The 27,675-nt window shown below is 47.0% G+C and overlaps 1 protein-coding gene across 1 annotated transcript in view; it reads left to right on the top strand.

Annotated features, from left to right (window-relative positions):
• The window catches only part of NOX5 (NADPH oxidase 5), a 69,049-nt gene extending 41,768 nt beyond the window's left edge, over nt 1-27,281 (top strand). Inside the window, exons 7-16 of the mRNA XM_055277979.2 lie at nt 123-301; nt 1,382-1,564; nt 3,222-3,354; nt 7,029-7,171; nt 11,305-11,349; nt 11,896-12,020; nt 12,313-12,394; nt 13,438-13,537; nt 19,826-19,992; nt 21,058-27,281. Coding sequence (XP_055133954.1) covers nt 123-301; nt 1,382-1,564; nt 3,222-3,354; nt 7,029-7,171; nt 11,305-11,349; nt 11,896-12,020; nt 12,313-12,394; nt 13,438-13,537; nt 19,826-19,992; nt 21,058-21,189 — 1,289 coding nt within the window. The 3' untranslated portion in view covers nt 21,190-27,281. The remainder of the gene's footprint in view (nt 1-122; nt 302-1,381; nt 1,565-3,221; nt 3,355-7,028; nt 7,172-11,304; nt 11,350-11,895; nt 12,021-12,312; nt 12,395-13,437; nt 13,538-19,825; nt 19,993-21,057) is intronic.
• Nucleotides 27,282-27,675: the final 394 nt, after the last annotated feature.

Genomic DNA, 27,675 nt, shown 5'->3' with positions numbered 1-27,675 from the left:
ACTCTGGACAAAAGTTTCTGCCTGTGCTAGTATCTGATGGTGCAGGGTGGGGGTCCCAAAGGGAAGGTGGAGTGGGAAGAGCTGGTCTTGCAGTCACTCAACCTTTCCAAGCTTGTTTCCAGTGCTCCAGGCTCAGGAGGAGGCCAGTCCTTTCCAGTTCTGGGAGCTGCTGCTCACCACGAGGCCTGGCATTGGCTGGGTACACGGTTCGGCCTCCCCGACAGGTGTCGCTCTGCTGCTGCTGCTCCTCCTCATGTTCATCTGCTCCAGTTCCTGCGTCCGCAGGAGTGGCCACTTTGAGGTGCCCCAGTCGCTGCGCTTTTGCTTCCCCCAAGGCCAGGGTCCTACTTTCATTTCTTTCTGTGCCCCCTCTGATTTACTTCAGAGCCCAGAAAGGTCCCAAGCTGGTCTGCGTATTATTTGCATGTGATTTGGGACCTGCCGCTGGGTTCTGCCATTAGACTGTAGTTTATGTCCGCCAAGTGTAGACGTTTTGCTACGGAAGAGTCTGCCTTTTTGCTGGCTTATCCCTTTAGCCTATTTGGATTAAGTTGGACTTAAAACAGCACAAGGAGGGGAAGGAACATAGGCTCAGCAGGTTTTGAATCCCCACTCCACTGCTTACTGGTCACTCAACCTTTCCAAGCCTCAGTTCTCTCATCTGTAAAATGGAGGTGTAATTCTCCATGTTATTTTAGGAATTATAGGCGATAATACATGTAAAACCGCTAACTACATCCTAGCACATAGGTGCTCTGAAAATATTAGTTCCATCTTTGCTTCTGTCTCTCCAGCCTCCTCAAAATGCAGAAAGTCACAGAGGACTTGGTTTGGAGAGCTTGACTGTCTCATGGCCTGGCCATATCAGACATATACTGAGCACCTACCTACTCTGGGCCAGCAACAAGCTTTTGAAGTAGGAATCAGAATCCTCATTTGACCGATGAGGAATTTGATACTCAGAAAGTAATGAAATTGCCCAAGATCCCAAAGCTTTAGAAGGTGCTAAAATTGTCTTCTGCTATTTCTTCTCCTCTCCCAGGAAGCCATTGCTGTCTTTCTTCCTTCTGAGAATGGGTCAGGGGGTAGCGATACTGATGCTCATGATCCCTGTGGGGGCACTCCACTCTGCCCAGAACCTCCCCAGGCAGACATTTCAGATGTTTGCCTCTGGTATCAGGCATCTTCCCTTACAGCCTCCTTTGGCCAAGCACTCAGAAAAAGAAGCTTCCCAGCCCCAACATCTTACCCAACTCCATCCCTGGGAGAGGGTCAAGGCTCTGGGCACTGTCCTGGCTTTGAGGATAACCCTGAGTCCTGGCTCTGTTCCACCCCCCAGGCCTTGAGCTGTGGAAGTTGACTGCCCCCCCTACCCCCATAGGTGTTCTATTGGACTCACCTGTCCTACCTCCTTGTGTGGCTTCTGCTCATCCTTCATGGGCCCAACTTCTGGAAGTGGCTGCTGGTTCCTGGAATCTTGTTTTTCCTGGAGAAGGCCATCGGACTGGCAGTTTCCCGCATGGCAGCCATGTGCATCATGGAAGTCAACCTCCTCCCCTCCAAGGTACAAAGGCGGGGGCGGGGTGCTTTTCCAACTCACCCCAAGGGACAGTTTGTGGGGTGGAACAGTTGGGTACCCTGTCAGACCCCCAAGGAAATAGGGAATAGTGTAGCTGCAGCCCCATTGCTATGGAGGAGAGAAGCAAAATGCAAGACCCAGTCCAGCCCTCCAGGAGGGAAGCTTTAGGAAGATGAATGGCAGGGCAGGCAATATACCCCTAAAATCCAGTTTTGGGGAGAACAGTCTCCTTCAGCTCAGTAAGCATTTATTAGTGCCTACAGGGTGCCAGGCCCTGAACTAGGTTACAGAGAAATAGAGAAGGTTCTGCACTGTCCTGCTTTCTAGGGGAGCCAGCCCTTTCATTACAGTGCAGTGCTGTGTTGCTGGAGGTATTAAACCCTTTGTCTTTGGGAGGTCAGAGAAAGCTTCAGATTAAGGGAGAAGATGCCATATCAGGGTTTTGAGGGATGAATAAGAGTTTGTTGGATAGAGAAGACAAGGAAGGGTATTGCTGGCAAGAGGAACAGCACAGTAAAGACAGAATTGTGAAAGGGTATACTGTGCTTGGGGGACCACAGGTAATTTGGCGTAGCTGGAGCCAAGTTGCCAGGAAGAAGCCAGAGAGGTGAGTAAGGCCTGATTATGAAGGGCCTCCTGAGCTGGGAGACCAACCCCGCAGGCCATGGGGAACCCCTGAGCACACTGGGAGGAGGTGGTGGTATTAAGCTGTGACCATTTATATTCTAGTTAGATTTCTTTAGTTGCTCTGTGGAAGGTAGCTTGGAGGGGGCTTGTGGGGAGGTTCTTGCAAATACAAAGATGAGAGTTCATGAGGGCCTTGACACTGAGGCAGTGGCCATGGGATGGAGGCAGGTGCATATCACAGAAAGACTCAAGAAGCAACTGGTTATGTTTTGTGGCAACAGAGAGGATGGAGTCTAGGACGTCTCCCAGGTGTCTGAGTGGTACCATCTATGGAGAAAAGGAAGGCAGTTCTAGGCGGGCTCAGCTCTGGACACACTGCGTTAGAGGACCTGGGAGGCTGAAGAATGAGGCTGTGCTGTGTGTCTAGGCTCTGGCATCCAACAGCCTCAGCTGCATTCAGATCCCACGGTTTCTTACCCGGTGGCCTTGGGAAGTTATTTAACCTTTCTGAGCCTCCTCTTCTTGTCCCTAAAGTAGAGAGAAAATAATATCTGCATCATGCAATTGCTGTGAGGCCTTGAGATAACACAGTGCTCCAAAGCACTTGTCTGGTAGGATGTTGTTATCCAAGGAGAGATGCCCATTGATGGTTAGAATGCTAGTCCCGCTCTGGCTGAAGTTCCAAGAAAGGGCTGGAGTAGCCAGGGAGGCATCACAGGGATACGTCACAGAGGGTCCACTAAAAAGCAGTGCTTATACCCTGAGAAGCGGGGTAAAACCAGGGGCCCCAATTCAGACATAGCCTGGCTGCCCCCTCTAGGATTGTTGCCCACTTCCAGATTGGCAGGTTGGCTGCTGAGGTGGGCCCCCACTCAGAAGCACAGAAGAGTGTTGTGTCTCAGGGCATGCCTGTTTTATGGAGGAGGAGGGCAGCCCAGCCTCTGCCCTCTTGTCCTGTAGCCTCTGGTGGCTTTGGGCCTGCAGGAATGATGCGGATCTCCTTCCTCTTTCCCAGGTCACTCATCTCCTCATCAAGCGGCCCCCTTTTTTTCACTATAGACCTGGTGACTACTTATATCTGAACATCCCCACCATCGCTCGCTATGAGTGGCACCCTTTCACCATCAGCAGTGCTCCTGAGCAGAAAGGTAATGGCCATCTCCTCCAGTCACTCTGCACATATTCACTGAGTTCCCGCCGTGGGCCAAGTACAGGCTGGAAACTCGAAACACAGCACTGAACAAGGCCAGAAACACAAAGTCAGCCTCAAAAAGCTCTCTTTGAAGTGGGAGCAGGCATGCAGACACCAGTTGGCATGGCAAGGGCTGCACCAGCTGCACTGAAGTCTTACAGGGAGGGCCTGGCTTGGTGGGGAGAAGCCTTTGCAGACACAGGGGCATTCAGCTGGACTTTGAGTGGTTAGTAGGAGTTTACCAGATAGGGAAGGAGATGGGGAGGAGGCAGAGGGAAAAGCAGAAGTAAAAACATGAGGACCTGGAAACTCAGAAGAGTCTCCTGTAGCTAGAGCTATGGGGGAGTGGAGGGGGGTGGGCAGGTGGAGTAGCAAGGAAAGAAGGGAGGGACACAGAGAGAGAGAAAAAGAGCATGAAAGGCAGGTGATGTGGCTGGCAAAGCCAGTTAGAGCTAGGATGGGACTAAGGAGGACTTCAGAAGCAAAGTTGGAATCCAGATGGACGGAGCAGTCAATTGGGAACCAGGAATGGTTCTTAAGCAGAGGAGTAGCTGGCTCAGGAGAGGATATAGGCATTTTTAAGAGGGCTTTGATGGGAGACCAGGCTTCCCTACTCCTACCTGGACTTTGGCCTTATAGAGCCCCAAGGCAGCAGAATCTCTCACACCCTTCTCCAGCCCTGAACTATTCCCACTGCTTTTTGGGTTCCCAGCACGCACAGAACAGTTCAGCTGATGCTTTGCTCAGCTGTCTTCTGACTCTCACCATGCACGTGCCTTCCTTCTGGTCCCAGGCTGTTTTTGGAGCTGCCACCTGGACCCTTGCCCTTCTAGCCAGGCCAATGATTGGCCTTCCCACCACGAGAGATGCCACCAAGTATGGCAAGTGTGGCTTGCACTGACATTTCCAACAGGGAAGGCCTTGAGTGACCTATTACAGTAAGACCCTTGTTTGGCTTCATGAGGGGTACCCAGCCCTGGGTGCTGGGGGTTCTCTGACTCATCCTGGTTACAAACTTTAGTGTCACTCAGGATGCCTCCCAGACCCAGCCCAGCAGGACCCCTGGCCCAGATCCCTCAGCTCACGATGTAGACCCATGGCCAGGGTTTCCCCATGTGGGGCTGCATACCCCCTACCTTGGAATCACCTGAATTGTGCCCTCGATGTACCACGGAGCAAAGTTAGAGGTTGGAGAGGGTGAGGCTATTTTCTCCCTATTTTTTTTCCTTTTCTTTTCTACTTTGTAAAGAATGTCTATGCTCTCAGAGAACTCAGACAATATCAAAATGTGTACAGAAGAAAATGAGAATCCTTCAAATAATTTTATCCAAGGAAAACCATTGCCAATTATTTGGTGAATAGGCTTCCAGCTCTATCTATCTACATGGCTAATCAGATAGAGAGATTTTGTATACGTGGGCTCACACTAGAGGCAGCGTTTCATAGCAGCACACTTTTTCTTAGTGAACAGTATGTCATGGAGATCTTTGCCTATCAGTGAATATACAGCTTTTCCTTTTTGTGGCTGCATGGTATTCCAGTGTATGGATACTAATATGGTTATTGACTATTATTAATATTATATGGGTGTGTCATGTATTTCAACAATTTTTTTTCTGCCTTAACTTTCCAAACTTGTTATATAATCACCAGTTCTTTTTTTTTGTTAGAGTCTCACTCTGTCACCCAAGCTGGAGTGCAGTGGTGTTATCTTGGCTCACTGCAGCCTCCGCCTCCTGGGTTCTTCTGCCTCAGCCTCCTGAGTAGCTGGGATTACAGGCATGCACCACCATGCATGGCTAATTTTTTTGTATTTTTGTATTTTTAGTAGAGTCTGGATTTCACCATGTTGGCCAGGCTGGTCTTGAACTCCTGACCTCAGGTGATCCACCCGCCTTTCCCAAAGTGCTGGGATTATAGGCATGAGCCACCATGCCCGACCTTCACCAGTTCTTGAAGGGATTTCTTCTGGGTCTCAGTTTGGAATCTGCCTGTCCTTGGACCCTGGGAGAGTCTCCTGCCCTGAGCTGAGAGGGTTCATGTGGGGGCTGGTAATATACCAACTTCGTTTACAGAGCTTGTTTACTGGAGTCAGGAGTGGGACTCAGTTTAGCAGCTGTGGCTGAATGAATTCAACCACCATTCTTAGAGACCTCCTAGGTCTGAGTCATTGCTTGAGGCACTTCGAGCAACTCGGGATGCTGATGCCTGAATGAAGGAGGAAACCACAGAGAGGTGGATGGAGCTAGGATGCTAGAACTTGAGTTCCAGTCCTGACTTTTTAATCCACTCCTCATAAACTGTGAAGCACCTCTCTAAGCCTCTGTAAAATACAGGGTGACACCAGGTCATGAATTCCTTCATCAACTTGAATGGGACATCTTTATTTTTACTAAACTCTAACTGAAATTTAGCATTTTCTTCAATGATAAATGTGAGCAACAAACCCCAGGAGCATTAATGATACCTCTGACTTTTTCACGGTGAAAACCATGGATGCCTTTCTGTGTGTTACAGTTGTGGGCAATGCTTCAAGAGTATTTATGCTCACTACTACTTCTGATTCCCAGGGCTCGTTGGGTCCTGCTACAGCTCATTAATTCATGTATTAACAAAGAAGCACATGGATTCCTAAGTCACAAATTTGTTTTTTTTTTAACATTTTGATAACTAATTATAACTGGATTCATATGTAATTTCTCTGTATATTACTTTATGTCAAGCTTGTCCAACCTGTGGCCGTTGAGCCGCATGTGGCCCAGGATGGCTTTGAATGTGGTCCAACACAAATTCGTAAACTTTCTTAAAACATGATAGATTTTTGTGTGTCTGTGATTTTTTTTTCTTTTTAGTTAATCAGCTATTGTTAGTGTTAGTGTATTTTATGTGTGGCCCAAGACAATTCTTGTTCTTCCAGTGTGACCCAGGGAAGCCAAAAGATAGGCCATCCCTGCTTCATGTATTTAGACCCTTATTCTGAGAAGGAGACTATCCACTGCCTTCACAGGACTGCTAAGAGAATCCATGGTTTAAAACAAAAAAAAAAAAAACAGGAAAAGGGCAAGAGTTCAAAGTGGGAGATGTCTTGCATCCTCCTCACTCTGATGTTGTGGATTCTATTTGGTACCACTCAGCAGAAGAGTCACATCACCTCACACCACATTTCCATCAGGCATTCATTCAACAGAGGACCTTAGTAAGTATCTGCTACATCCCAGGCATGGGTACCATGAAAGCAGTTGGTACCACCATGGACTGAGCGCCTACTGTGTGCAGAGCCATTGAATAGCAGGAGGCCCTGTTTTGGTGAGACCTTGGCCTGATGAAGGTGGCAGAGTCCCCGCCTTTAGAAAATTCCTAGTGAGCTGCTCTGATCCTTTCTTTGGTACAGGAGTCTGTACCCTTATTAAGCTCAGGTTGACTTCATCAAGAAAGATCTCAAGGTCTGCCCCAGAGAGATCAGCTCTCCAAGACCTGTGGCTGTGGCTGCTAGTTTGGTCCTGAGGAAGGACATTCAAACCAGGACTTGGAGGGCTGAGGCCCAGCACCAATCCCTCCAGCGGGTGAGGCTTGCTCCCTGGTGCCAGTCACTATGGACCTCCTTTCCCCTCCCACTCTTCTCTTGCTCAGACACTATCTGGCTGCACATTCGGTCCCAAGGCCAGTGGACAAACAGGCTGTATGAGTCCTTCAAGGCATCAGACCCACTGGGCCGTGGTTCTAAGAGGCTGTCAAGGAGTGTGACAATGAGGAAGAGTCAAAGGTTGTCCGAGGTAGGTGGCTACTGGAGGGAAGGGGTCCACTCTGCTGGCAAGTCCACAGAGACCAAGTTGCCTCCTTCTTCTCAGTGAGCATCAATTAGTGAGCAACTGCTGTGTACACAGATGGCAGCACAAGGGGGTTAGGCAACTGCTGACTCCATGGTCCAAGAACCTTCTCGAAGTCTGACCACTCCAGATCCTTCCCAGTCTGATGTCCCCCATTAGAAGGGGGAGAGAGCAACGGAAAGAGAGTGGAAATCGAAATCAGAAAAACCCACCTCCATGTCTCTGCTCTAATACTTTCTAACTGTGTGGGCTTGGGCAAGTCCTTTGGTTTGTTCATCTATAAAATAGAAGTAGTTTCCTCTGTTACTTACGTTTCTCCTGTGACTATTTTAAAAACCAGCTGAATGAATGCACATAAAGTATTGCTTGAAATAGGCAGCCTGGTCCAGGTGGGCCCCTCATCATCATCATCACCATCAGCAATGTTATTCTCTTTTGAGCCTTGATGAAACCTACAAAGCTGATGATTTGCTGGTGCCATCAAGGCTTTGGAGGAACAGAGAGACAGAGCAACTGCTAAAGAAATAAGAATAGATGCTGAGGCTGAGGGTGGCTGAACTCAAACTAAGTAGACTGTGCCTCGTGACTGGGAGACAGGTTAACATATGAAAACCCTGCCATAGGAGACGTCCCCAGGCCTGGCCCAACTCTACCTTGCCATTGGGGAATTTAAAGTCCGAGTTGAAATCCAGGTGAGATCCTGCTTGGCCAGACCAGAGGATCTTTCCAGGATCACACCAGGAGCAAAGGTCTGGGATATGCAGGGATAGGTAGGAGAAGCAGAACGTTCTCGGCTGTTAATCAGGGAAACTTCCTGAAGGAGGAAGCTGACTTTCAAAATCAGATGAGTGATGGCACACTGAGGATCAATGGGCTAGATACACTAAAAGTGTTTTCTTGGGACCTCAGTCACCTCTGCCACTATAAATTGGCACAATCTTTCTGGCAGGCAGCCTGGCCATATGTGTCAGCATTTTAAATATATATACCTACACACCAAGCAACTCCATATTAGAGACGTATTCTTAAAAGCTAATTGGGGGCCAGGTGCGGTGGCTCACGCCTGTAATTCCAGCATTTTGGGAGGCCGAGGCTGGCAGATCATGAGGTCAGGAGATTGAGACCATCCTGGCCAACATGGTGAAACCACGTCTCTACTAAAAACACAAAAATTAGCCAGGCATGGTGGTGCGTGCCTAGTCCCAGCTACTCGGAAGGCTGAGGCAGGAGAATCTCTTGAACCCAGGAGGCAGAGGTTGCAGTGAGCCAAGATTACGCCACTGTACTCCAGCCTGGGCAACAGAGTGATGCTCCAACTAAAAAAAAAAAAAAAAATCTAATTGGACAGGTGCACACAAAATACAGTAATTTCCTTGTTCATTTAGCAAATATTTATGGAGCGCAGCATCTGCTGTTTTCCAGGTTCTGTTCTAGATGCTGGAGATCTATCAGTAAGCAACATAGGCATAGTCACTGCTTACCTTCTGGTGGGGAGACAGACAATGAACAAATAAAATATATGCATAATATGTCAGTTGATAATAAATGCTATAAAGATAAATAAGTCAGTGTCAAGAGGTAGGGATGGGAAAAGTGCTATTTCAGAGAGGGTGGTTGTTCTCAATAATGAGAAAATGAGGCTAATCAAAATGCCCAACAATAGGAAAATACCTAAATAAATTGCTGATCACCTTTACAATAGAATATTAAATCTCCTAAAAAATGATTTGGTCAATTTAAATGTATTTACCTGGAAAACCAGTCAAGATGTAGTAAGTGGAAAACGCAGGTTACTAAAAAGTATGCTCCATTTATGTAAAAGTGTTGTGTATGTCTGTGTCAGAAAAGAATCTGTAAGGGCATAGAGAAAATGTTGAGTAGTTATGTGCTCTGATACTTTTTTCACTATTCTTTAATAGTTTCTATATCTGAATTTTTAAAACTAACATTATCGATTTGTGATTTAAATAATAAAGACATTTCTGTTTTGAAACAAAGCAGAGTGTACAGCCCCCACTCATCCATTCCTGCATCTCAGCATAGGGAGTTGTGGCGTCCAAGGACGTCACTGGAGCTGACGTCCTACAGGCCCAAGGGAGATCCCTGGCCGCAGGACGAAGACCTGGTGTACACGAAGACAAAGGAGGAGACTCACACACAGTGGGAAGCCTCTTCTGAAGACAGCGGCCTAGTAAGGCTGAGGAAGGTGGGACTAGAGGCAGGAGGGCCAGCTGGCTTATCTTCCCAGGGATCGTGGGTCCTTGGAACATGCCTTAAGGGCAAGCCATGTTCAGGAAGGATGACACATCACCTGGATGTCTTTGAAGCCAATCATCTGCCGGGTACCTTCCTAACTTTTGCATAAGAACTGCCCCAGTAATACTTTCTACTTAGTATTTCTCTTACATCCCAACATTACTTTAAACTTAATTGTATTTCAAAAGGAGTTAAAAGATTATTATCTCTAATGGAAAACTAGTATCGCATGCCACACAGGATAGCTCTGAAAGTAAAAACAATGAGAATCAATGTTATTAAATTCTTGCTAGATGGCCTGTCTGCTAAGGCTCCAAGCCACACTTCCTCCTTCCCTCCCTCCTTTCTTTCTTTCTTTCTTTCTTTCTTTCTTTCTTTCTTTCTTTCTTTCTTTCTTTCCTTCCTTCCTTCCTTCCTTCCTTCTTTCTTTCTCCTTCCTTCCTTCCTTCCTTTCCTTCTTTCTCTCTTCTTTCTTTCTTTCTTTCTTTCTTTCTTTCTTTCTTTCTTTCCTTCCTTCCTTCCTTCCTTCCTTCCTTCCTTCCTTCCTTCCTTCCTTCTTCTTTCTTTCTTTCTCTCTCTCTTACTTTCTTTCTTTCTTTCTTTTTTCTTTCTCTCTCTCTCCTTCCTTCCTTCATTCCTTCCTTCCTTCTCTCTCTCCCCCTCCCTCCCTCTCTCTCTTTTTTTCACTCTTTCTTTCTTTTCTTTCTCACTTTGTAAAAAGGAAGGAAAAAAGAGAAGAGATTAGTAAGTGTTAGAGAGGTGGTAAAGATGCATTAGCCAGAATGGAAGGCTTTCTCGTTGCCATCAGAAGGACTAAAGAAAACTGAAAGGAGAAGAGCTGTCTCACCGCATAACTCTCAAACCACCGCCAGGAGTTCATGCCCCACACCAGGGGAGCAGCCTTCAGTCATCTCCGGACAAAGAAGCAACACGGCGTGATGTCACGATCCTGGACAGGCAGGAGGAGACCCAGGCTCTACCCGAGCTCTTTGGGAACGTGGGCACACCCTTCCCATGCTCTCAGCCTGGATGATTGCAAAGGTCACTCCTAACTCTGCCTCCTGCACCAGAGCGGGAAATAGCACAGGCTCCTTCAGACCTGTTCTGGGGTCTGCTTCCTTCACCTTCCAGAAGGAAAGGCATTGACTCAGACAGGGCTGTCTGACTGTCTACCACGCTCTAAGTCCTGAGGAAGACAGAGGAGGCCTGCTCCCTTCCCCCGAGGAGCACACTGTCTGAACCCCAGAGCAAAGCCCTAGGGCCTGGGGAGCTGTGAGCCAGGGGAGGCCCTGGCTTCTCTGCTTGGAGAAGGTGGGAAGAGCTTCAAAGAGGAATAGCAACTTCAAATGAGCTGGACGATGAAGGATACAGTGTGCACTGAAGGAATTTGACAGCTGGGGAAGAGGAAAGGGTGTTTCAGGCAGAGGGAAAAGAATATTTCAGGCTAGGAGGGGAGTGCTCTCCAGTCACACCCTGAAACTGACTTGTGCTGGACCATAGAAGCCACTGTTAAATTTTCAGGAATTTCGTGAGCTGGTTATTAAACACAGTTGTTATGGTGGGAGCCACGGAGGGCAGGATTTACACCACAGAAATGGGCAGAAGCTAACAATCAAGACTGTCATCCCTTCTCCAGAAGTCAGTTTACCAGCACACCCCTGATGTTCTCCTTCAGAAGGGCTTCGTGTTCCCAGAATCGTTTGGGAAGAAAAAGCAATTCCCTTTTTATGAAGTTGCTCAGACTGGCAAGGGCAAGAAACTTCTAAGAAATGCCTAATACTGTCCATTCTAAGATGCATAACTCTCTGCTCTACTCCCTGCAGGGCTCTGAGATACTTTTGGAGAAACACAAATTCTGTAACATCAAGGTGAGAGGCTGCAGGGGTGGACATGAGCAAGAATGCCTGCCCCAACCAAACGAAATAAAGTCTTTGCCTTTAAGGAGGGGCTGTTGTGGTTGTGGGTACTCAAGCTCCTCAAATCCCCATGGGCTGACATCCAGGTATCTGGGTCATGTAATCACATCCCTCCCCCTGCTCTTTATATCCAAGGGTGCTCAGCCTCACCCTTGGCCTGTCTCTTCACCAGAAGCAGGGATGGGTGTGCAGCGTATAGGGCTACCTGCTGTCTGTCCCTGTCTCCTGGGCACCCACGGTACACACCCCAGGGATGCCGATTGGGTCCTTGTTTTCACTAGCTCTGCAGTCTAACACCTAGAGCTCTCCTGAGACTGGTGCTCAGAGCACAGGATGTGGAAAGAGCACTGGAGTGGGAGCCACTTAGACCTGGCTTCCAGCCCAGGAGATGTCTTTCTATGTATAAAGGGGGTCCTGAAGCCCTGGGGACATCCCCTGGTAGCAGAGGAGACCAGCGTCACCCCCCATCTCTCTACTCTGATGCCCTCTTGTGCACAGTGCTACATCGATGGGCCTTACGGGACCCCCACCCGCAGGATCTTTGCCTCTGAGCATGCCGTGCTCATCGGGGCAGGCATCGGCATCACCCCCTTTGCTTCCATCCTGCAGAGTATCATGTACAGGTGGGTGAACAGTATGCTCCTGCCTGCATCCTGGGTCAGAGCCCCAAGGCACCCTCCCCGCTCCTCCTCCCTTTATTCCTTCTCCTTCCTCTCCTTTCACCTGTCTCTCTCTGCTCTTCTCTCTCTTTCCTCTCCTGCTCTGCCCCCCTCTCCTTTTTGTGTCTCATCCCTCCCCTTCCTTATAGAGTGGGCTCTGCCACCCCATCCTTGCTCCCTGTCCCCTGAACTGTTCTCTGGGGTCCTGAAAAATCTCACCCCAAATTTACAACCCCTTCCTCCTGCCTCCCCTCAGGCACCAGAAAAGAAAGCATACTTGCCCCAGCTGCCAGCACTCCTGGATTGAAGGTGTCCAAGACAACATGAAGCTCCATAAGGTGAGTACCACCTCCTGCAGGCAGGCCTCCAGACCTTCTCCCCTGGACACCTCCTAAAATAGGAGCCCATCCTCCTGTGCAAAGGTGGGAGCAGACAGGTGATCCCTGATGGGATCTTTCTTTCCCCACAATACCCTGAATTCTCTTAAATAAGTTATCCTGGTGCCTCCTGAATGTCTGAGCCCCGCCCCTGCTTCAACATTCCCATCACCTCTGAGAGATGTTCTGAACATTTCATTAAAGGTTGCATAGCTTGACAGCCAGGCAGTCTGGATTCAGTTACAGCCATGATGCTACCTATCCATGACCCTATGGTGGTTTTAAGAATGAAAACATACTGGCTGGGCATGGTGGCTCATGCCTGTAATCCTAGCACTTTGGGAGGCCAAGGCAGGCAGATCACTTGAGCCCAAGAGCTCAAGACCAGCCTGGGCAACTTGGCGAAACCCCGTCTCTAACAAAAATACAAAAATTAGTTGGGTGTGGTGGTGAGCACCTGTGGTCCCAGCTACTTGGGAGACTGAGGTGGGCTCACTTGAGCCCAGGAGGCAGAGGTTGCGGTGAGCTGAGACCACACCACTGCACTCCAGCCTGAATGACAGAGTGAGACTCTGTCTCAAAAAAGAAATAATAAAGATAATAATAATAATTAAAATAATATAATCAAATAATAATGAAAACATGTTTGCCTTTTGAAAATTCATCATCCTGTATAGGCCACTTAGAAGTGTTTCTTAAAAAGTAATTTATGTTTTTCTGGCTATCCTGAGCTAGTATTTCAACACACTGTTTGTTGTAAACAATAGAAGATAATAGAGAAATCCCCGCCTTGGGGTCAGAAACGTGGTTCTGGTCCCATGCTGCTCTGTGATCTGGGCATGGCTGCTCACCTCTATGAGCCTTGATTTTTCCCTCCCTTAAATGGGTATCTGAATGTTCCCTGCTTACTTCAGGGTGGTCATATGGGTCCTAGGGATTACAGAGGTGAGCCTCCTGCAAATGAGGGAGACCAAGCCTCTGAGCTGAAGGGCCTCTCTCCCTAGGTGGACTTTATCTGGATCAACAGAGACCAGCGGTCTTTCGAGTGGTTTGTGAGCCTGCTGACTAAACTGGAGATGGACCAGGCCGAGGAGGCTCAATATGGTAAGAGAGGGACAGGGCCTGAGGGCAGTAGGAGTAGGGCAGGGGCCTTCAGCTTCTTTAAAAAAAATAATTTATTGATATGAAACTCACGTAACCTAAAATGAAGCATTTAACCGTTAAAGTGAACCCAGAGTCTTTTTTTTTTTTTTTTTTTTTTTTGAGACAAGGTCTCACTCTGTCGCCCAAGCTGAAGTGCAGTAGCATGATTACGGCTCACTGCAGCCTCCACCTCCCAGGTTCAAGCAATCCTTCCGCCTTAGCCTCTGGAGTAGCTGGAACCACAGGTGCAGGCCTCCACTCCCGCTAATTTTTTTTTTATTTTTGTAGAGATGAAATCTCCTTAAATTGCCCAGGCTAATTCAGAGTCTTTTTAAGAGGTGTTTATTCCATTTCTGGAGAAGTAGGATTGGGGGAGGTTCTATTAAAATGTAACATTTTGTAAAGTTGAAAAATAGAAGGGGGAAAAAAAAAGCCATCATAATCTCATGCAGCTATCCAGGCTATCCAGATGACATCAGGCATTTTAAAGGATTCCCTTCCAACTTTTGTTTACTTATTCATATTTTATAAAAATATATTTCTTTAGTTTTGTAATTTATCTTTTTCATGACATATCTTTTAATTCAAAATAGGCACATGTTGAAAATTTAAATCCCTAGGCCTCACCTCAGATCTTCCAAATCAGATAGGTTCTCTGAGAGTCAGGCTCAGGGATGTACATTTTAACATGCTCCTCAAATGATTCTTATTCACACGAATTTGTGTTTGGCTTTTGAAGTATAATTTACACACAATAAAATTTACCAATTTAAGCGTACAATAAATACAATGACATTTTGACAAATGCATACAGTAGTGTAACCACCAACCACTGCAATCAAAATATGGAGCATTTCTTTCCATTACTCCTGAAAATTTCCTCTTCCTGTTTTGCAGTCAACACCCTCCCCTGACTTGTAACCCCTGGCCACCACTGGTCTGCTTTCTATCACTACAATTTTGCCTTTTACAGAATTTTACATAAATGGAATCATATAATATGTAGTCTGTTCCATCTGACTTCTTTCACTTAGCATAATACCTTCAAGATTTATCCATGTTGTTGCATGTATAAGTAAGTCATTCATTCCTTTTCATTGCTGAGTAGTATTCCATTTTATGGGTGTACCACCATTTGTCCAATTATCTTTTAAAAAGAAATTTAAAAATCAGAAAAGCAAATTTTTTATTTTTATACATATATTTACCATTTCTGGGGTCTTTTCACTTTTTGTGCCTGGATCGAGATTTCCATCTGGGAAAGTTTTCCTTCTGCTTGAAGAACTGATGGTTCTTTGTAATGCAGGCCTGCTGGTGAGAAACTCTTTTGGCTTTTGACTGCAAACACCTTAGCTCTGTCGCCCAGGTGCAATCTCGGCTCGCTGCAACCTCCGCCTCCCAGGTTCAAGCAATTCTTCTGCCTCAGTCTCCCAAGTAGCTGGGATTACAAGCGCCCGCCTCCACGTCAGGCTAATTTTGCATTTTTAGTAGAGAGGGGTTTTACCATGTTGGCCAGACTGGTCTCAAACTCCTGACCTCAAGTGATCCACCTGCTTCAGCCTCCCAAAGTGCTGGGATTACAGGTGTGAGCCACTGGCCTGGATTTTGTGTTATTTCTTTAAATAGTACTGCACTTCGTTCTGGTGCACAGTTAAATTATGTAAGACTGTGGATCTTCTTGAGGCTCACTTCTAACTTTTATTAGGGTGAGTCTAGAGCAGCCTTTAGTGTGGGATTAATTTAGCCCTAGTACTAAGGTGATACACCTCTGAGGACCCTACCTAATGCCCTATGTACGGTAAAGCCTCTTCGCTTTTAGTGAGAACACAAACTATTTCCAGCTGTTTAAGCTCAAGGTATCGTTCATCCTAGTTTTTCTGGTCATTTTCTTTCACACATTCAAATTAATGCTCAGCCAGAGACTTAGGAGAAACTATACAGATTTTCAGAACTAGTGAGTAGCTTCCTCCCTGCCTCCCCTCCTCCCTGCATCTCTCCTTCTCTCCTTCCCTCCTTCCCTCTCTTCCTTTCTGCAGTTCACTTTTCCAGTCTTGTGCTTAACATTCTGGCTGTCCTGGCCTCTGTGAATGCCAGTTTTCTGTCTTTTCTCCTCTCCTCAGGAGACTGCATCAGGCAATAAGCGGGGCTATTGTAGGGCTTACTTCATCTATTTCTCTTTTCTCAGCAATGATAGTCCCGTGCCACCTGCTGACCAATGTCTGGAAACCATTGTTTCTTGTGTTTTGTCCACTTTTCTGGTTGTTTCAGGTGGAAGGGTAAATGTGGTTCATTTTATGGCAATGTAAATTTTTCTTTTTTTTTTTTGAGACACAGTCTGGCTCTGTCACCCAGGCTGGAGTACAGTGGCGCTCACTGCAACCTCTGCCTCCCGGGCTCAAGCGATCCTCCCACCTCAGCCTCCTAAGTAGCTGAGACTACAAGTGTGCGCCACCATGCCCAGCTAATCTCATTTTTTTGTAGATGGGATTTCTCCAGGTTACTCAGGCTGGTCTTGAACTCCTGAGCTCAAGTGATCTACCAGCTTTGGCCTCCCAAAGTGCTGGGATTACAGGCATGCACCACTAAATCTGGCCTGCAACATACATTTTTGATGTACACAAGCTGTGAGTAGAGACAAACATGGATAAAGAGATATATTTATTGGGGGTGAGTGCTCAACCTTTTTTCTGAAGAAATGACAATCAAAAAGTTTAGAGAGTAATCTAAGATAAAGATTGGACACCCTTTTTTCCTTCCACTCCTGTTTTTTTTTTAAAGATTAAATATATTAACATATATGAAGTCTTTAACTGTTTGGTCCCTTCTTTTATACTTTTATCAAAAATGAATGTTTGGCCTGGTGGCTCACGCCTGTAATCCCAGTGCTTTGGGAGGCCAAGGTAAGAGTATTGCTTGAGGCCAAGTTTGAGACCAGCCTGGGCAACATAGGCACATGCTGTCTCTACAAAAAATATTTTTAAAAAAACTAGCTAGGCATGGTGGCATGCACCTGTAGCCCTAGCTACTTGGGAGGCTGAGGTGGGAGGATCACTTGAGGCCAAGAATTTGAGGCTGCAGTGAGCCATGATAGCCCTACTGCACCCCAGCTTGGGCAACAGAGGAAGACCCTGTCTCAAAAAAATAAATAAATAAAAGGTTTGAATGTCCTCCCCTCAACCTCTCCAACCTCTCCCTTCTCACTGCCCCAGTGTTTGCTGTATTCTACATTTTTTACTAAGCATTTACTCTCATCATTATTAAGTATGATAAAATATTTCTCTGGATCATATCATAGTCTTCATGGGACATCTTTGTGGAATACTGAGAGTTTACACTATATTTAAATGTTAACCTGTTAAAGTCGTTGTTTTGTTTTCCTTATAATTTGTACAAGGAGAAATATCTTTAGATATGTTTCTAACTTTTTAAGGGAATTGGCGTAGTGTTTTAGACTTGTTGAGTTCGTTAGAACTAGGTCGTATTTGACTATTTAATTATCACAAGGTTGTCATGAATGAATTCAAATTCCTATGATAAACACAGTTTATACATTCAAGTAATCAAACACAGTTTTCTACAAGAAACTATCCAAACAGACCTAGTTTACTATAGCAAACATTCAGAGCCTTAAAGTCCAAGTCAACAGTCTTTGGAAGATAAGTCTTCAAGCTTAGAATAGTTCAGTAAAGCTCCTTGCCCTTTCTTGTAAATAACAATTACAGCAAATATTTATATAGCATTGACTTCTTTTTTCTAAGTGCTTTTACGTATATCCATTAGAAACTCAATTTTATGATGACAAGCTAAAGGAAAAGTTTAAATTTAATTTAAATTTTCTAGTTACTGGCACATAAATATTTGCTGTTTGCTTCTTCCTAATCTGTGTAAACAAAGGGTAAGAGCTAACCCAGTGCTTTGCATTCTCAAAGCCACTTGAGTCAACAACTCTATCACATCAAATTTCTTTCAGGGTTTCTCATTAACTGCAGCTGAAACTTGTGGCTTCTGATTTCAACTTTAATTATACGTCAAGGTTTGCATTAAATAATTTTTGGTTTATAATTTTTCATTTCTATAGCTTAAGCATCAATTATTCTGTCTAAGTTTGTATCTTTACTCACCCTTAATAGCTATTAAGACCTTGGGCATATTATTTAACTAGTTTGCCTTGAAAGAAGTTATCTGAAAAATCTGGATGCTACTAGTACCCACCTCATAGGATTGTCATGGGAATTAGATGAGATGTCATCTGCAAAACACATAGAACAGTGACTGGAGCTTAATAAACTGCCTGATAAATTTAGTGGTGGTGGTGGTGGTAATAGTAACTGCTTAATAAATTTATTTGTAGTAGAAGTGCTAGTAGTAATAACTGTTTAATAAAAGTAGTAGTAGTATTTAATGGCTATATAATGAATGGTGTAGTTAGTGATTATACCATAAATTATTTAACCAAGCTCCTACTACTGGACATTTTGTTTATTCCTTGTTCTCCATAATCATAAAAATGCCAAAATTAATATATTTGTGCACATAGTTTTTTTCCTTGCTTTGGATGATTTTCTTAGGAAAGTATCCCAGAAATTAGATGAGTATCCCAAACACAGCTGGATGGAGAGGGTGAGAACCACGCCAGGTCATCCTCCACAGTGCCTTTTTCTTCTCCCTCCCACCGTGTTGTCTCCACTTCTCTCCTCTTACCCCTCTCTGGGTTATGGTGACTCTAAGGGAGGGTAAGAAGTGGGGGGTCCCCCAGGTGGGCATCTCATAATACATCTCCCTCCCTCCCACACCATCCAGCACGCCTAGGGGTTAAGTGACATGTGATATGAAATGTGCTATCCCTCCTAGGGCCATTTGCATTGTAACAGCGGTTGAGACCTTAGGCCAAATGAAAAACGGGCTGATGATGACTTAGGAAACAATAGAGAGCAGGTTGGAATGGCAAAGCTCCTTTAGTCTGGGTGTAGGGGAAGAGAAGGAGGGGAGAAGGATGAGGTGATCATCAGTCAGCTCCGGAATGCTCCTTCCCACATCCTAGATCAGGCTCTGCCAACTCTGGCTTGAACCGATGCTCAAGCCTAAGGCAGCACTCACCAATCTTTTTCTCATCATGGCACACATAAAAATGATAACATTCATATGTCATGTCTGGGTATGGAACACAGAGGTGCCCACCCTGGGAGCTCCTGAGTGCTGAGGGATCAGTATCCCAGCAGACCTATAACTCTGTGGCGCAGAACTGCGGGTGCTCTGGCCTTGTGGGCTCCTTCATGCCAGTCTCCTTCCCCGTCTCTTCAGCTCTCCGATGCCCCTTCCTAAAGTGCTGTTTCATTATGTCACACCCTACTCAGTTACTCTCAACCTTCCCCTCTCTCCTAGCTGCACATTCAAGACCCTTCTCATTCTGGCCTCAATCTGTTTCTAGTCCCATCTCCTTTTGCTCCCATCCGAGGATGCGGCTCCAGCCGGGCACCACACCTTGTCCTGCAAACATCGGGTTTGTTCCAGCCTCTCACTCTGTGCTCACACTAGTCCTTCTTAGCATGCCTTCCCTTCACCTCTGCTTTTACTCTCACCCCTCGTCCCAGACCTAACCCAGTCCCCATCCCTTCTGGGAAGCAGCTCTGTCTGCATCGGCCCTTCCCTGCATATCAGTAAACTTCATGCTATGATCCATTCACTCGACCATTGACCCTTTAGTCCAAATTACCTTTTCAAGTTTGTGTGGCTTGTGTCCCCAGCCAGGCTGAGGACAGACATGTGAGGCATGGAAGGGCATGAGCTTTGGAGCCCAGGGACTGCCATGCTCACTGCCCTGGGATGCATTTCTTCTTCTATAAATACAAAAAGTCTTGGCCAGGCACAGTGGCTCACACCTGTAATCCCAGCACTTTGGGAGGCTGAGGCGGGTGGATTGCTTGAGTCCAAGACCAGCCTGAGCAACATAGTGAAATCCTATCTCCACAAAAATACTAAATAAATAAATATAAAAGATCTAACTCTTGGAGTGGTTGTGAGGCTCACCTTAGTGCATATAAAGTAACTAATGTGTGCCATGCACATAGTAGGCCCAGCTCAAGCAACGGGCTGCCTTTCCTCTCCATGGCACTGGTTTCACGACAGATCCTGGGCAAAAGACCTATGGGTCTCCTTCCAAGCCCCAGGGTAAGGTAGTGGTTGGCATCCTGCCCTGTGCCCATCATGGGTACTAGACCCTCAGTGCAGCCCTCGTCCCCTGCCCAACAGGCCGCTTCCTGGAGCTGCATATGTACATGACATCTGCACTGGGCAAGAATGACATGAAGGCCATTGGCCTGCAGATGGCCCTTGACCTCCTGGCCAACAAGGAGAAGAAAGACTCCATCACGGGGCTGCAGACGCGCACCCAGCCTGGGCGGCCTGACTGGAGCAAGGTAATGCCAACTGGAGCCCTGCAGCTTGCAGGTATGGATGAAGCTGAGAGCCCGAGACAGCGGTGGGGAGACGAGGCCCAAGCTGTTAGGGGCAAAGTGTGAGGTTAAGTCCAGAGTCCAGAAGGGACCTCATGGTGTAAAAGGTAAACAGGGCACCTACACTGGCTTTATCACTAGCCTTTGTTCCATCATTAGCCTCAGTTTCTCCATCTGTTCAGAGAGGAAGTTAGTCTCTATGACCTCAAAGACCCCTGCAGCCTTGACTCCCTATGGACCAGTGTCAGAAGGCCTGAGTGGACAGGGACCTGGAAAAACACCAAATCTTACATCTCCTGTTACAAATGGGGAAACTGAGGCACAGAGACATGAAATCGTTTGCAATCCTTTTATTTTATTTCTCAGATTGGTTTTATTATTATTTTTCTTCCCTGAACACTTACCTGTCAGGGTATGCAGTTTGCAGGAAGTGGCCCAGAAGGTGCTGCTTTTAAAAGTGCTGCAGATGACCCCATGCCTGGGTCACGACAGCTGAGTGGGAGGGGAATGTCCATGGTGAGTGCTTGGGCATCAAAGAGGACTTTCAGAAAAAGGCAATTCATAAGCAGAATTTGGGGTAGAAAAGGGTCCTCACTGGGGGAAAGACTGACATCAGGAAAGACATTTAAATGACAGCAGGTGGCCAGCCCTGGGGACTAACACCAGGTTCAGACTCCCATGGGAGTCCCAGAGCACTGTATGCATCTCTCTGCGTGTCTAATTTAGTGCCTGTCTCCCACAGTTGCAGATCCTTGAGTGGAGGGCCTAGGTCTTATTTATTTCTGGCCCTGGTCCTCTACCTGGGGTTCTGGGTCATGTTGCCAGTTGAACAAATCGCTCTTAGTTGAACGGCTGAGTGTCGAACTCTGCTGTAAAACCCAACAGCTGTGCGGTGCAGCTCCCTGTGTAAAATGGGAATGCTCATTGCTGCCGACCCGTTAAGCTGTTACCGCCAGGCGGTTGTGTCACTGGTGAGTCAGCAGCTCCACCTATCTTCCCTCTTCTCTTCCTCAACCCCACTGACTCCAGGTGTTCCAGAAAGTGGCTGCTGAGAAGAAGGGCAAGGTGCAGGTCTTCTTCTGTGGCTCCCCAGCTCTGGCCAAGGTGCTGAAGGGCCACTGTGAGAAGTTTGGCTTCAGATTTTTCCAAGAGAATTTCTAGCCTCACCTCTCCAAGCTCTGCCCCAAATCAACACCATGGGTCTGCTTCATCGCATTAGTATAAATGCCCCCATAGAGACCAGCCTCAGATGACCCACACAATAAGACAGAGCCTAGGGACCCCCAATCCTCCTCAACATGGAGAACATGAGACCCGAAGGGGCAGATGAACTTCCTCTAGAACCTAGGGGAAGGGACAGTGCCTTGTTCATTCTGCTGTAGATTCTGGGGTTGCTGTGAAACTGAGGAAACCAGAGGCTGGTCATGGGAGCTTGGGGGTGGGGTTCGAGGGGGCAGAGGGCAACCACTCCTCCAAACATTTTCCGACGGAGTCTTCCCCTATATCCATGGTCCCAAACTTGCCCAATCATCACAGTCATTTGGAAGCTTGTATCTCCGGCATCTTATAAAATTGTTCAAACATACAGAAAGTGAGAAGAATAATACAGTGAACAGTGTTACCTACTTTCTAGACTCCTCAGTTAATATTTTGCTGTTTATCACATATTATCCATCAGTTCCTCCTCCTTCTTTCCATCTGTTAATTTATCTGATTTTTTGGATGCATTTTCAAGTTAGGTGCAAATATCTCAGCACACCTTGCCACTTGGAGGAGCCTTCTTTAAATGCACATTCCTTGGTCCCACTACCAGAAATTCTGATTCTGATGATCTGGGAATGAAACCTGAAATATGTATTTTCCACCAAATCCATTTGCATAGGGAGAAATAAGCAGCGTCTTTCCCTGCCCCTCCTTGTGTCTTTGTCTCCCCATCTCCCTCTCTCTCCTGGCGCGTCCCTCAGAGCCTCTCTGGGCTCTGTATGCTGGCCTCTTCCTTCTCTCTGTGTGCTAAGTCGCTTGAAAAACAGGATGGAGACAGCTTCTTTGTGTGCCTCTCTCTGTGTCGTGGAAAGGCCAAGTGCCTGGGGATGAAGCAGGCTAATCCTGGAAGCTCAGCTCAGCCACACCCTGGCTGTGTGGCCCTGGAAGCTTCCCCATGTCTGTTTTTTTCATCTGTGAAATGGGCTGATGCCATCCCTCAGTCACAGTTGCTGTGAGGTGACATGAGATGCCAAGTGCTCAAGACATTCCACCACAGTACAGCTCCTTGCTGATCCAGGCTTTCATGCATCTACATCACTTCTCTTCATCCTGGCTCCCTCTGTCTCTGTTTTCCAGCCTCTGTTTGCGTCTGTCCCTGTCTGGGCAGGAGGGAACAGCAGAGGCAGCAAAGGCTCTCTCAGCACATACTGTGGGGAGGAGCAGCCCTGGGCAGAGGACAGGGCGGGCCTCACCTCCTCCATCTGAGCTGGACATTTCCATCTGTGCCACACTGTGAGCTCCTGTGAGCCCCACATTTCCTGGGCATCCTCCATCTTGCAGTCAGTCCTGCTAGGTTCTCTTCTTGACAGTGTAAAGCACCCTGCCCCAAGGCTGCCATCATGGGGTTGGAACCAGGCACTTTCCAATGGTATTGTAGCTGGCACTGTTCTTTTCCATGGGTTGGAAGTCCATGGTTGGGAAGGGGGAGGTAAAGAAGCCGGATTATAACCTGGACGATGATGTCCCTTATCTAAGGTGGGGCTGGGATGCAGCAGTGGGGGTGGGTGTGACATGCAGGGGATGAGCCAGTTGGGTGGATGGAAGAATGAAGGTGGGGGAAAGCTCTCTTCTGAAAGGATCAATAGGAAGGGGATGGTGGAGGAAGAAGCTGAGGCAGGCCCTGGGGAGGGGAGGGCAAAACATACCCTGAGGACTGGGACAGAGCAGGATGGGAGTGAGGATGTCATCTTTAAGATGTGAGGAGGAACGGGAAGAAGAATACGAGAGGAGGAGCGGGGCCTGCAGTCAAGGAGAGGCTAATTCGGTTTGGGTGGGTGGAAAGCGGGGCTCACGCTTGCACCGAGCCTCCATCTCCCTGGACCGGGAGTCAGCAAGGCCAGGAGACCTGGTGTTGGGGCCTTCCAACCAGATCGTGTTTAATTTCCAGCAAGCCTGGGGAGGCACAGAACTCACGGGGGAAACTCACACCTGGAGTTTTACCAGCCTGAGGCCACACACTCTTGGAACCTCTTTGCCTCTGTTGAGTCTGTACTTTCCCCTCTTCACCAGGCTTGGGAAGGCTTGGACAAAACGCTCTCTGGGGCACAGAAGGAAACTAAAGAGGGTGTCCTGACTTAAGGTTGGAGGATGTAAAGAGGCTGTGCCAAATCATTTGGAAACATGGCAGAATCTGTTTAGCACAGGATGTCTCACACATGCACTCAATGCACCCACACATGCATGTCACCATTTTGGATTCTTTCCTGTCTCTGTCTACACCAGTTTAACACATTTGAGCCCTGTCCTCAGTCCTTTGCTCTCTCGTAACAGGTTTTCACCAGGCTCCCACCCGCATATACAAATAGTCAGCTGTTCATTTAGGACTTAATAATGTAGTGGGTGGGAGCAGGTGGAAAGACTTGGACATACGATTCTAAAATCCATGAATGCCCACATGTGTGACGACCATATGCCCGTGTCCTGAGGTTTTCGCTCCAGACAGATTCCAGTTGCCCACGAGAGGGCGCCGCAGAATCACGAATCTCAAGAGGGTTTGTTTCCCAGGAAGTGAGACTGGTCCCTGAGTGGCAGTTAATCAGAGGGAAAGGGGCTGGGAAGACAGTGCCCTGTTCCAAAGCTCCCCACTAGAGGCAAAACCTCCAGCCTCCATCTCTGTGAAGTCAGGAGACTTCATGTTCAAGATCAAAGTTTCTCTAGCTGTCAGCTTCTCACTGCCACTGCCTTCCCCCCAAAACTCTACCCTCCCCATACCCAGTGTCCAGTTCTGGGCTTTCCTCTTTTCTGCTTGCAACAAAATATCCATTGGTGAGGTCAAGTTGAGCTGAACAGGCCTGGCTTGGGGAGAGTTCACAGGTCCAGGTTCTGTCTGCTTCAGTGGACATGTCATCGAAGGCAGCAGGACCACACATATGAGTGCACAGCACGCATGGTCTGACCATCTGGATGTTTCCCAGATGTGCAGATGGGCATCATCGGCCATCAACAGGAAAATGCATCCGGATGGCTGGCTGACTTTTCTTCTTTCACCAGATGTTGGCAATGCTGTAGACGCATCTGGGCCCGTGACAGATAAGGCTGACACACACAAAGGGAAGAGAGAAGGATCAAAGGCCAGTTATCGGCACGTGTGCCCATCCTCCCCCATCAAGCTGCAAACTCCCCAAGGCCAGACATGGGGACCCGAGGCCTAGCACAAAGTATAGACCAGATGTGGGTTCCTCCCAGGGCAAGGGGTTACTTAAATGGAATTATCCTTACAAAGAGTCTTTTGCACCTAATTGTCACTTGTAATTTGGGGAACAAAAGCACAAACACAAGCCCACTGAACTACTTTGCCAGGTGCCACTGCACTGTTCTGTGAGGACAGCTCTGACGGGCACAGCAGGCATTCCTGAAATGACCAATCAGTCAGGGCCCTCCCGGACGAGCGACACAAGTGCAGGCTATTAATACATTGAGCCAGGGGCATTCGTGGGAGGGGAGGGGGCGTGGGCAACATGGAGAGTCACCAGGCTGGCAGACAAGGTCGAAGGTAGGGAGGGATGAGGAACATTAGCCGAGACTGGCTCTGGGCCAACCTGTTGGAGACGCAGTGGACAAACCTTTGCCCTCTGGGAGGCAGGGCACTGAGTTCTACACTTGCCTCTGCCACAGTCTGCTGTGTGACCTTGGGTGTATCATTTGACCTCTCTGAGTTCTCACTTTCTTATTATAAAATGAGCAGATCAAGTATGTACGTGTTTAAGCACTTGTGTATGCATTTACAATTGTCATTTCTAAAAAGGATACATGAAAATATATTTATCTGTGTGCTCTGGGGAATGGGAATGGAGGGATACAATGAAAGGAAAGGATTTTGTGTTTTTGTTTTTGTTTTACTTTTTGCCCTTCTGTAAAGTTTAAGTTTTTATTAATATTATAGTTTTATTTTAAAAAGAAAACCGAAATAGGATGTCATGTAAAAGAAAAAAAAAAACGAGTACCAAGTGTTTGATATAATCCTATTTATAACACAGAAAATAAATGATATATTTATATCATGTGGGAATAAATAGATAAAAATACATGGAAAGACAGTTAGAAGCCAGCCCTAATCTGTCTTGGGCCCAGACAGCCCTGATCTGTCATGGACCCAGATGTGTCTACAGCATTGTTAACATCTGGTGAAAGGAGAAAAGTCAGCCAGTCATCCTGATGCATTTTCTTGTTCATGGCCGACGATGCCCAAATGCCAAGCAGTTCGCAGTGGTTAACTATGGAGGAGGCAAAGGAGGACTTGAATGTTTTCCTCTTATCTGTTTCCTGTATTTGTGTGTTACCTGAGTAAGGTTTCACTTCCTGTATTACTCACGTGATATTTTACTTTTTAATTTATGTACTTTTGTATGGCTTGTATCTATTTTTTAAGAGTAAAACAAAATGCAGAGATTATCTGCACTGTTGTCTAAGATCCTGAATATTGATTTGGTTTCAAGTGAAAGTATTTCGGGCCTAAAGCCAGGGGACTGGCCCTCCACGTCGGGGGTCACTCCCTGGGCTCTTCAAAAAGGGAGGCTCCTATAGTGCCCATTATCAATATGCTGCTGGCCCTGAATGGCCTAAGCATTAAAATAAAAGGCCCTGTCCAGGCCCAAAACTAGTCCAGAGGACTGTGGAGGCCGTGGGCATACACGTGAAATTGTGTGCACAGGGGCTAAGCTCAGCACCAGCCCAGCCTGGGAGTTGAGATGCCTCAGGGTATGCTGTCTGTGCTAAACAAATACTCATATTAACCAGCCTTCCTGACGGATTGATGCATCTTTTTATGATCTGTCTTTACAATACGATGACTCTCTCCTTTTAAAAATAAGATTAATTCAGACAAGACATTTATTTTATGAGGAAATTCATCCCAGGGGGAAAAATATTCAAGCTGAATGGCAGAGATGCCTGGAAAGAGACTTGACTCTCAAGGAAGCTTCCAGCCTCCAACCTTAGCCACCCAGCCATGGCCCCAAAGGGGCTGCCCTAATACTACTCAGGGACAAATGGGCCCTCTTAAACTACCCTAGCTGTGCGAGTGTAGCCTGCTGGAGAAAAAAAGGAAAGAAAGACAGGTAGTGAGTTTTAGTGTGGCAGGGAAGAAAATGATGCATTTTTTGGTAAAGGAAAAAAATTCTGAGATTTACCCAAATTTGGCTGGACATGAGTTTATATATACAGATTAAGCTTGTCCTTAAATAACCCTAAAGAATGTTCAAGAACAGTGAATGACTTGTGTCTGTGTCCCCAGTGACTAGAATAGCGTCACTACCTAGTAGGTGCTTGGTGTGTTTCATGAATGCTTCCACTGCTATGATCTGTTTCAGCTGGTGACCCTATGAGGTACCCTTGACTCCTCCATCTCCCCCATCTTCCTCCTTCATCCAATCATCAAGCCTGTCAACATGGCATTCTAAATGCTTCTCAAGCACATTTCCTTCCCCATTGGCCCTGCCTTGGTTCAGTCCTTAAATTGCCTATTGCCTGAACTGGTGCAGCAGAGACAGGCTGGAGAAAGGAAGCCCAGTTAGCCGGAAAGGAAGTTTGGAAGACCACCCAGCTAACTGGTCTTCCTTTCTCCAGTCTGGCTCTGATCCATCCTCCACACACTGCTGTGGGTCTGACTGCACACCTTCTTTTTGGAGGACTCTCCTATTATAGCCATCAAACTCCTGAGTCTGGTACACAAGCCCTCCCCCACATAAGCCCTAGATGAAGATCTACTACCATTACAGCCAGTATTACCTGGCCCTTGCCTACCTCTCAGGTCTTGGCAATGTCCACCTTGCTCTTTGTACTTTAAATAACATCATTTCGTGCTCCTCCAGGACACTGTGCAGCTTTGCACCTCCAAGCCTTTGTTTCTGCATCGCCTGATACTTGGAGCACCCTTCCCCACTTTCAGATTGAGATTTCGGAACACTTTGTCATCAGCCTATCTGTAAAGACTTCCTTGCTGGTCCCTCCCATCGCAGAATAAACAGCCTGCTCCGTAGGATTGTACTGTACGTAGCTACTTGTACTTACATATGTATTGGATGGTATTGTATTTGCCTACTTACTTGTCTGTGAACTCCTTGTGGGCTTTGTCTCCCCAGTGCCTAGTAATCAGAATAAGTGTTGGGGAGCTACTGTGACTCCTTTGAGCCTCCATCTCATTCCTTTCCCTATCTTCTCTGCTGCTCCCCTTCAAGGGTGAGAACACTTCACCATCCCCGCAGGCAGACAGGACCAGTGGTACAGGTGGGTAGAGCAGGCGGCTGCCTTTCAAGGTGCACCTTCAGGGGCCCTAGAAAGACCCTGCCTCCCCTCAGCTCTAGATCTCCCACACATGCTTTCATTCCATAGCCGGGGATCAGGTTGAATTTGCAAACCCTACAAATCCACTGGCAGAAGTCCACT

The sequence above is a fragment of the Symphalangus syndactylus genome, chromosome 5, assembly GCF_028878055.3.
Source record: "Symphalangus syndactylus isolate Jambi chromosome 5, NHGRI_mSymSyn1-v2.1_pri, whole genome shotgun sequence".
NCBI classification, from domain to species: Eukaryota; Metazoa; Chordata; class Mammalia; order Primates; family Hylobatidae; genus Symphalangus; species Symphalangus syndactylus.
Note: the sequence above shows the minus strand (reverse complement) of the source record. Positions and strands in the feature narration are given on the sequence as shown.